The 10,895-nt window shown below is 37.3% G+C and overlaps 1 protein-coding gene across 6 annotated transcripts in view; it reads right to left on the bottom strand.

Moving 5' to 3' along the window:
• Nucleotides 1-590: 590 nt before the first annotated feature.
• The window catches only part of nectin1b (nectin cell adhesion molecule 1b), a 149,527-nt gene continuing 139,222 nt past the window's right edge, over nucleotides 591-10,895 (bottom strand). For 2 of the 6 annotated variants that reach the window (XM_061047064.1, XM_061047067.1), the window contains one exon: nucleotides 591-3,290. In XM_061047064.1, the coding sequence (XP_060903047.1) occupies nucleotides 3,039-3,290 (252 nt within the window). In that variant the 3' untranslated portion in view covers nucleotides 591-3,038. The remainder of the gene's footprint in view (nucleotides 3,291-10,895) is intronic. The other 4 variants (XM_061047066.1, XM_061047069.1, XM_061047065.1 and 1 more) reach the window with 2 other exon arrangements.

The raw sequence follows: 10,895 nt of genomic DNA, 5'->3' as shown, positions 1-10,895 counted from the left end.
ATGAGTATTTGATGCTGTCAGGTGAAATATGCAGCATACATATTGACCTTCAAGTGATATCTGGACAAAGTTAGCAAACTAGCGTGTTAGCACAGTGGTGCAGTTTGCAGCTAAAGGGTCAACGATTAGATTGGTGGTGACCAAAAACAAAGCAAAAAGTGAAACCAATATTGAACTTTTGTTTGCCAGTCAGACACAAACACAGCTCCAAATGAGAGCTAATGCAGTGTAATGTATACTCAATTTATGAATAGGTTACTTTAGGGGGTTACATAAAGGTATATTCTGCTGCCCAAAGTGGGCAAGAAATAAATCAATTACTGAAGCTTTAAAGCTTCCATTATTGAGCTAGACGATTACCTTTTGGAAAAAAAATTATTGCTAGAAAGCTTAGGTTCTGTTTTTTATAGGGGAATAAAAGAATATACACATTTGAACAAATGTCCATGGACTGACAACAACCCAGAAAGCAGGTTGAGTAAGTTAACCCTAACCCTCATCAACTTGACAATCAGCTTGCCTGAAATTTAAGACGTGCATATACAGTATGTGTTGACAACATTGACAACAAATCAACAACAAAATGGGTAGTTTGTGAAGTTTAATGTTAAACTGCATGACTTTTTTTTCACACATCAGATACATTGTTAATATTTACATCAAACATAATCCAAATAAAAAAAAAACAACAGGTTAAATTGATTCACATAATTCCAGCCCGAGCAACAACAAAAAAAGAATTCTCACAACCCTAATTAATATGTATTCAGGCAATATCCTTCCACAAAAAAAATGTACAATAAATGTCAAAAGAAATGTGCTGTAGGTCTATATATATGTATATGTTTAAAAAAATAAAACCTAAATTGTTACAGTCTTACAAAAACACAAAACAACAAAGTTGAGGGTGAAAACAAAACATGGCAATAATCTTCAGGACATTCAAAAATAATTCAATGTGACTGAAAATGTAAGGAATCATTGTGAAAATAGATACATGTAAATACCATTTCAAGCATATACGCAGCGAGTTGTGGCACCTACTTTAACAGTTATGATAATAATAATAATAATAATGATTATTCTTATAATGACAGGAAGGATCTCATGTAGAGTAAATGTGTCACAAAAAGACAAAAGTAGTGTTTCAGTGTTTTTTTTTTCTATCGCACATCAGGTACAGCAATATCAAACTCCTTCAGCGGTTCGTCGCCGCTTCTTAAACTAAATGCTAGCACACAAATCGAGCCATTGCAAGACAACAAGGTGAGCACAGGAGAAAGTCTCACAAGTTTTACTCTATCCCAATAACCACCATTAAGAGTAAACACTAAATTACCTTCAACACCTTAAGGTATTTTTTTTTCACAATTATCACAAACACAAGTATTTTCTTTTCTTAGTTTTTTTTTTTCATACAGCTGACATGGCAAAAAAATGTGAACTTTCAGTTTATGCAAATTTGCTGTGTCTAAAGGGCTTGTGTGTGTAGGAAGCAGAAGTCTCCTGAAATAGGCTCGTCAAGCACATTAGCTTATGTATGGTCTGAACTGAACAGTCTCAGTGTAAAAGGGACTCTGAAAATAAGTGATGTGCTATCATATATATAACTACGCAGTCTCTAAAAAAATACAGTAGCAAGCTTTTCTCTTCAGCGTTACTTCGACTGATTTGAAACGCTTTAGGCTATATTAGTACAAATCATATTCAAAAAAATATTTAAATATGTTAGAAGTGTGGGCTGTCCTTGAAAAAGTCTTTCCCTTTTTAGTGTGGGTAGCAACTTAAGTTTGAGTTTTTCCCAGGACAACCCAGGTATGTGATTGTCTTCACCTATTGCACCCGCATAAAGAACAACTCCTGCTGGTTGATACCCCCGCACAAACACAGTGCAAGGACCCACAATGCAATGAGCCTCAAAGCAACCGTCCATGAGGAGCTCGAATTTTCACATACAGATATGGAAAATATGGCATATAGCGGGAGAAATGTAAACCAGGAGAATATATAGCACATTGCCAATCAACTACGTTTTATTTCCCGTCAAACAAAGATGTTGAAAATGTAAACGTTGGCATGAACGCATGTGGACAAAAAGGAATGAAACGATGTCTTTGGCAACTACTTGCAGATAATTATAATAATAGTAGCATTAAAACTCATAATAATAGTGGATGTGGATAGATGGATAATAATACATGGAGGGATAGACGAAAGTAATACTGTTGGATCTCAAGCCCTTAGTTTTTCTTAGTGCTAATGAGGATAACATTCGCTTCTAATAGTCCGAAATATCCAGTCAAACTCTGTAACAGCAAAGCTATTATGAAAAGTAATGAAGGATTCAGATGAGAGACTGCTAATTTACATCTGCACATAACAACCCTGTCATTTACTGTCATTAAAGGGGTAGTCCACGTCATTATAGATTGATAATTAAGTTTACAAATTATATGGCATTTGCTTTTCTTTTTTTTTTTTTTCCATGAAAACACACCCGATCACACGTACAGTACAGTATATTACTTTCAAAGAAGCAAGCATATGATTGACAGACAAACAGAAATAAACAAAAAAAAAAAAAAAGAAGAAGAAGAAAAAATAACATCTTGAGTGATACATGGCATATTCTGTACACGGTCTCAGACAGCTGGCAAGAAAGCAAAATATTCAACAGTGAGGAGGCAATCAGAAAACAAATAGGAAGTGTGGGCACGTGAAGGTGGTGGAAGGGGGGAGGGGGGGGGGAGTGGGGGAAGAGGGTAGTTTGTGTTGGCTACGCTAACATCACAATGTGAGCAGGGGTCCTACAGACAGCCTCAGTGTAGTGCACAATACACAGGGGGGTTCAGGGCCACAGATTACAGACACTTTCATCATGTCAGGGAGAAGCCCACACGTGGTCTAAGCGTACAGAATAAACAGAAGCGAGGTGGGAATGGATGCACTTCCCCTTCAGCAGAGCGTAATTTTCCACGAGGCGTTTTTGGGGGGCACTATCATGTCGCCTCCTGCGGAGCTAAAAGTTATGTGGCATGTCACACGGATTGCTCCTTGGGGAACGTGAATGGAGCGCGGGGGCCAGGGGCGGGGACGGGGGCGGGGAAGCTGGTGTTGGAGTACATAGGCTCGCTGGGTGGCTGCTGCGTGTAAGGGTGCTGAGGCAAGAAGGTAACAGGGGGATAGGCCAGAGCGGGCTGAGACTCAGGGAACTGGTCCATGTTGCAGACGCGCTGGTAGCTCATGTATTCAGCCGGGTTCAACACCTCTTCTGGACGCCTCCCAGAGTCCTGCAGGGAGAAGGACAGAAGAAGAAGAAAGGAGATAATTCTGCAGGGTCACAGGGTTTCCTTTAACTCAGGATGGTTGACTAAACCTGACTTTTACTGTACACAGCAGAACACTAAGTGGTTTATAAAACAAACATTATGAACTGTATTTTTCAATGTCAGAGTTCAGCAACAAACTCATATTTTAGCACAATAATAATAAATATTCATGCATGTTTCTCTACACTGAGCAACCAACAGGGTCAAAACTAATACTTCTGTTTTGATGCATATTTATGTTTTTAGTTCTTCCAAAAAATATATTTTGTCTGTACTTGTCTCAACATCTGCATTTACTTATCAGATTGTACAAAATGTGTTTTTATTTAATAACAGGTTTTTTACTTTTACATTAACAGTTACGGGAAATCTATAAGCACTTAAATATTACAGCACCAGATGTAGCATTTAATATGCAATGAGCGCATAACTGGCCGCTAATGTTAGACACTCAGGGCCCTGTTTTGATGGATAAGAGAGGTGCAGATGGTGGTGAGAACTGCTTTAGGCCAGCTGCAGAGAAGTTATTCAAGGGTTTGGATACAGATACAGAAAATAGCTGTGTGGTTTGAAATCAGACATTGAACTAATTGAAGTGAGTCAGTGAATTGCATTTGCCTTGGTTTCTCTTACATAATTGCAAACGATGATAACTGTCAGTACTTGGAGTTAAACAGTGTACATTATGTTTTGGATGTCATTAAATAACGTTTTGTGGATGCAAGGGAAACAAACTAAAGAAAGTCTGGTGAAAATCGGTAAAGCAGATGATGAGATCCGGTCTTTTTCGTCCTTAAATTGTGATCCAACTAAAGAAAAAAAGCGACATTTCATAACATATAGTTTAAAAACTTTCTTTCCTATGAGAGTCAATCTGCCTATTTCTTACAAACCCTAAGTCGTAAAGAAATCCTTCTCATAATAAATGGCAATTCCCACCTGAAAAAAAACTCTGATGACATCATGGAGGTCATTTTCTAAGACTATGGAAAATAAATTGAAGGACAACAAACATACTACAATTTGGCAGGCTGACTACTGCTGCTCTCTATGAGTTAATATACAGAGTGCTTTTGGCTGAATTTATAAGGTTACTTGTTATGAACATGTATGTTTTTCTGAGGATGCAAACAGAATAGTGTGAACTCTTTCACTGCAGACTTTGTAAAACGTTCTCCCTTTTTCTCTCCTAATTGAACCAAAACAACTGCAGCGGCTACTCTGCTGTGTTTGTGTTACATCATAACGTTTAAAGTGTCCATTGTCTGACAGTTTTTCTATTAGAATTCAAAACACAGCGCTGCTCGCTCCACTTCAAACTTTATAATGGCTTAAAGATCTTTAATGGAGCTGTGAACACTGTGTCCTCAGGATGTCAGCCACCGTGCTGGCGTCTCTCTGCTAACTGGCTGTAAAGTTGAAACTTTGAATACAGAGTTTAGAGTCAACAAGTCTGCAGAGAAACGCGTAGGTTTGTTGGATTTATTTTGCATCATTCGGTTGGTGTGTTAGTTTTTAATCACGGTACTTGCACTGGGAGAGGAGTTCAGTATTCTGGTGTGCTTTGTGAGATGTGTTTGGGTGCATGGGTGGTGAGTCAACTTCCAAACACCAGAGATGTTATGTGCTATTAAAAATGTACTGACACGGTAACCAGTATGCTCCGAGATCATTGTTAAAGTCCCAGCACAACCACTGCAGGCCATGAAACCACAACAAAGGAAAGGAGCTAAATAACTGTAAGGTCAGAGGTTTTATTTCTGCATAAACATGAATGAAGCGCCTTCAGCCTTTAAAGTGGAATCACAATAGTTATGTAGGAAAATTAAGATTCTAGCTTTAAACACACTGCACTCTTAGAGAAACAAGCACAAGGTTGTTTTCCAGACCATAATTAAATGTACCAACCACACAAATTAAAAGAGTAAAACAAAACTAATTTTGTTAACTTAATACTTCTCATACTGAGAGTCCCTCTAATGAAATGAACAGATCAGTGTGGAAACAGGATATTAGAAAAACTACAACTACTAATATTACAACTACAACACCTGTGACTACACTACTACAACTACCAGCAAAATGTCATTTAAAAAATCAATGAACAAAGGTCATTTTCTATTCATCTTGTTTTAGTGCCCTCTAGTGGCCACGTTGAACCTAACTCAGCATTTTCTCCTGAGGGAGTTTCCATCGTGTGTTTGATTTGTTTACAGGTAAAGAGTGATTTAGATGATTGAGCCATGATAACCAAATAAGAGTACTGGTTATTAAAAACACAATAAATAAATAAATAAGAGGACAGAGGGAATTAAACCTTACAAAAAAGGATGATACGAACTTTCTTACACTCTTTAATCTGCATAAAAACGGATGCATGTGCCAAACAGAAAAGAGAAATATAAATGTCTTTATAAAAAATAAGGACGTCAAAGCTGACTGTTTAAGATGATGAATATATATTATATATAAGTACTGTATCCTATTGTATCGCACCGTGTCGCATTGAATCTTATCTCATCATGTCATATCAGGTCGTATCTTATCGCATCGTATCCCATCATATCTTCAGGTATCTCATTGCAATGTATCTTCAGGTATTACATTCTCAGGTAACATTTTGCATTGTATAAAATTGTATCAAATCAAACCATTCATTATTCTGTTGTATAGTTTCATAATATATCTTATGTATATATTATAAAGTGTATATAATGTAAGTGATAAAATCAAATATTTTGTAATAAGCAGGCCATTAACAGTCTGAGGTTCCATAAAAGCCTAACATGTGTTTAAACTTTAAACTAAAATTTGTGTGAATTTTCTCAACTGAAATGTTATCCTCATGTTAATCAGATTTCATTTATTATATAAATAAAGATACAAACAACATGTACACTCGAGAGAAAGCAAATCATCAATGTCCAAAATAAAAGACGGATTTATAATGATTCTGGGATGAATGGGGAGACGAGAACAGCGGATCTCACGGAGACGAAAGCGCTGAGCGGTGATTGTGTGTGAAGGTGAATCAGTGTTTTCACAGAAGACGGCGTGAGGGTAAACCTTTCCTGACACACACGCCGGAGACATTGACAGGAACGTCTGAAGTCCTTATTTGTTTCAGGGCGGTTTCAAGGACCACTCAGACAGCTGAAGAAAAAAGTTCTGCTTGGTTAGAAATTTCTTTGCTTTCTGACATAACTTCGGTTATTTCAGGCTCAATTTAAACCAACAGTCTGAGAAATAGTTTGACTCCTCACGGATTCAGACCTGAAACTTAAGCAAAGTGCTGACAGTAGAAGTCTGACAAATGATCGAGTGTCACCCCGATGAAAAACACAATCAGCTGAGAAATGCTTTCACTAAGAAATTCTCAGACCAGAGAAAACAACATTTCAACTCTTGTCATTTTCCCAAAGTAATAGTTTGAGAAATAGTTTAATTTTCTTTCTTGCACAATGAATCTGTCTTCAACATAAATTAAGTCTGGAGACAGCTAGCTTAGCGCACAGACTGGAAACCGAGGGAGACGGCTAGCGTAGTTTTATTTCATAGTCAAAATCTTCCAATCACGTTTTTTATATCTTACGAATTCAAATATTTCAAATAAGATAAAGACGTGTGGGTTTTTCAGTGTGTTGGTGTGTCTAGTTATTTCTAGGTGATCCTTAAGGTGCTTGTAAGAACATTTTGTTTATTAATAACAATTGAAGCTAGCTCTTTTGTTTATTCCAGTCCTATGCTAATGAAGCCGACCATCTACTAAGCTAAACAGCTTAGCATCCATAGTTTCACTGGACTATTAAAATAGGGAGCCTACTGGTTTCCTTTGGTAGCCTAAAAAACACAATGCCTAGTAGTGATTAGCAAGAGAGCTAATTAGCATATTTCCCAAAATGCCAAGCTACCCCTTTCAAAAATGGCATGGTGAAATTAGGTTTTATGAGGATGATTTTTCTTGATTCCGCAGAAACAAACATTTTCATTAGCAACCAGACAAATACTACGGAGGCCCTAAGAGGACATGCATCAATACATTTCCTTTTAACCCTGTTTTCTTGTGTTAACAAGTAAAAAATTATTGTTTTTCTCGATATCTCAACTTATTTATATTTGGATAATGCAGGTTTCTCCTGTTCACAACTTAATTTCAGCTGTTTCCTTGAGATCTCAAGTAACCTAAGTCGTTCACAGTCACGGTCGATCACAGGCTATGCAGCGTTGATATCCCAACATAACGAGATAAATAAGTCTGGATCTCTGGAAAAAACAAACAGAAATGTGTTTGTTACCACAGAGAAACAGAGTAAACTCAAATGTGTGGATGTTCTGCTTCGGGCTTCTGTTAGACACAGTCCGCCGGCACCAAAACAGACTTTCCAGGTTCTACTTGTTTTGTTATTTGTACTGTTTTATGATTCATTTATTAGGTTACGCTATACCTGATGTAAGCGTCTTATTTATCATTTATAAAGGCCAAGTACCTTCTAGAAAGTATGTGTCAGAGTTACATATTTATAACTGGGAGTGGGAGGTATTTACGTTGGGTTCCTTCCATTATGGATGTTGATACGGTCAAATCGATCTCCAGGAGGCTCGTCAGCGCAGCCGGGGCTGAATCACAGATCTCTAAACCTGCTGAGAGCCGAATACCTGCTCCACTGACAGCACACCTACATGCTTTACTTTTATTTTGAAGTATTTTACAAAAACGATCACTAACACAAACCTGCTGTCAGAGAATAAAACATGTCTGCATTGCTGTTAGACAGTTTATTCATTCATTTATATTTCAGATTTCTCCTTCAGTGTCCGTCAATCAAAGAAAAGTTTGAGCTTTTTTATGTGTGTGGGTTGTTGTTGCACAAAGAGAATTTTAAAATCTTTTCTTTTTCATAAATTTCACTGAGCCTTGAGCCTCCATACACTTTCTAAAAACTAGTTTAACCTCTAACTTTTTGTTAATCGATACATTTCTTTACGACTGAAATCTATTTCACCTTTGGCTGATCTTCAGCAGAAGTCAAACTGAACGAGTCTTTTTTCTGTTTCTTTCAACTTTCAACATTAAACTCCGGGCAGCGGGCCAGGGATTTGGATGATTTAGGATAATGGCTGAATGGAAGACACTAACTTACTTTTAAAAGGAACTTAATGTTTAGTAGGCCATTAATGGAAAAGATTCTTTTAGACTTTAAGAATTAAAGAGGCACAAGTCAGGGTTTTTTTATTTTGTAAAATTAAAGTCAAATGATCTGAAAGTTAAAAAAAAGAAAGAAGAGAAGCAGCGAGATGAGTTTTCCATTCCTCTGGTTTGACACTTGTGTTTGAATCAATGTTAAGACTAGAGCCTGTGTGAAATATTCGGTGACTATAAGAGGGTAAAAACGTCTTTGAAAGTAACGATTGAATACTAGAGAAATCTCAACCAGCGTCTCGGTAGCAATTATTTGTGGCTGCTGCAAGGATGAAACACGGAAAGTGAAGGAACACTGAAAAGCAAACAATAATCTGGTGATGGAGGGGGGCAGGAACATCTAGACCAGATACATATCTTTCTATTTACAGGATGCTTTCATGGACTGAGAGTGCTGCCTGGTGTTTGATTTCATTCCCCAGCAGACGGTCGCTATCCTTATCCTGTTTTTCTTTTTGTTTGTTTGTCAGAATCATAAATCTGTTTTAGTCCATACATTTTGCCCAATTATTTTATGGAAGATCATTAGTAAACCTACAGCATACAGTATTAATAATCTACTATATCATTAATGATAAATACACCCCCCTCGCCTCCTATTACCACATCTAAGCAGTAAACAACACTCATCACTGCTCAGTATTGTCTTTGTCTCAATGTTTGCAGCTGACAGTTCAAATCAGAACAATGCAAAATGATTCTAAAAAATACAAAATATATACGATACCATACAATGTATACAATATGATATGATACTAAATGTTATCGCTCTATATTCTCTGTATTTTTGTTACTATTATTTTTAGTTAATGTTAATGTGCTGTCTGTTCTGTAATGTTTTGACCCCAGGAAGAAAAGCTCCTTTCTTATCATGAAGCTAAAGGGCATCCAAATAAACAGAAAAGCAAACAATAGGATAAGATAAGTTAGTTACAGTACGATACACTTTTATTGTGCACATTGAGACTTTTTTCCAGGGCATGAATGCTGCACACATTTAGCTCATTAGCTTGAACATGTACTAGGTTCTCATTTTTTTGGACTATTTCTGAAGAAGCATTAGGTCTGAAAACTTGGCTAACTCGGCTGAGGTGCCCTGCAAGTGCAAAAACTGACACTGGAGGGCAACTTCAAACTTCATATTTTGAAGTTTAGGGTCACTGACCAAGCTGTTGTATTTGTTGGGAGGAGTTGCTGGAAAGCGACATGGTGCATTCAGGTCCACGCTGCAGAAAAAAAAAAAACCTGACGCTGAAGTTCAGAAACTCTTCACAAAGCTGAGCAGAGGTCATTTGTGTCGTTTCACTTTGTCTCAGGTCAAACAAACTCTTTCTAACTGAGATGGAAACTTTCTTTTCAACTTTGTCCAAAAAATGTAAAACGAAGAAGTTGATGAAAATGTTCTCTAATGCCTACATTTCAAACTGAGGTTTATCTAAATGAAATCTGGCTCACCTTGAAGTCCTTCTGAAGCGTTGTGGACAGATAGCATAACCTTGGAGGAATATGGCCTGAATACATTTTGATATCTGATCATTATGAATCTGTTATAATGAATATGTATAATAGGTAATACAATCAGGCTGTGATTAACAGACGGCTGATTTATTTAACTGATTACTTTCAAGCCTCTGACCAGAGGTGAACTAAAAGTCCCTTAATCTGCTCGGAGAATAAAAAAAGGAATTTGAAACCCTGGATTTGAACTGGAGGTCCGGTCCGTGGCTCAGCAAAACAAGATTTGACTGAACGCTGCGACCTCGTGACTGGAGCCGGTCAGGACGGAGCTTAATGCCTATTACAAACAAGTAATGTTAACAGGCCATTCCCAGGAGGGCCTTCATGTTTAACATCCTCCTCTGCTACGTTGCTGCTGACTGAACACATTGTTAACGCTGACATAACGACTGAACCAATGTTCATTCATTTGTTTTCCTTGTGTCACAGCAGTGTTATCTGATGCTTCCAGATCAGATTTTAATGATTAAACATTGAGGGGGGAAACATTCTCATATAGATTCATTTTCAAGAAGATTTTAATTGTAGAAATCAATCTCAAAAGATGTTTTAAATAGGTTAAAAATGGCCGACAGATGAAGATTATACTCCCTATTTTAATTCAATTGAACCGGTTCCAGTGGTGTCCTTAAAACACCCACATATTTGAAAGCAGGCTCTCCCGTGCGCCTCCAAGATAACGTTCACTTTGAGCCTTATTTCATGAGAAATGATGATGGTGTAATGAAGATTTTTTTAAAACCTACATCCAGAATAAATTAAGTTTTACTGGATATTTTGGGAAGACTTTGAGGAGCTTCTTCCCACATGCAGCTGCCAAAGATTTAATAGCAAAGATAAAGCTGGGA

Source organism: Labrus mixtus, chromosome 9, assembly GCF_963584025.1.
Source record: "Labrus mixtus chromosome 9, fLabMix1.1, whole genome shotgun sequence".
Taxonomy (NCBI): domain Eukaryota; kingdom Metazoa; phylum Chordata; class Actinopteri; order Labriformes; family Labridae; genus Labrus; species Labrus mixtus.
Note: the sequence above shows the minus strand (reverse complement) of the source record. Positions and strands in the feature narration are given on the sequence as shown.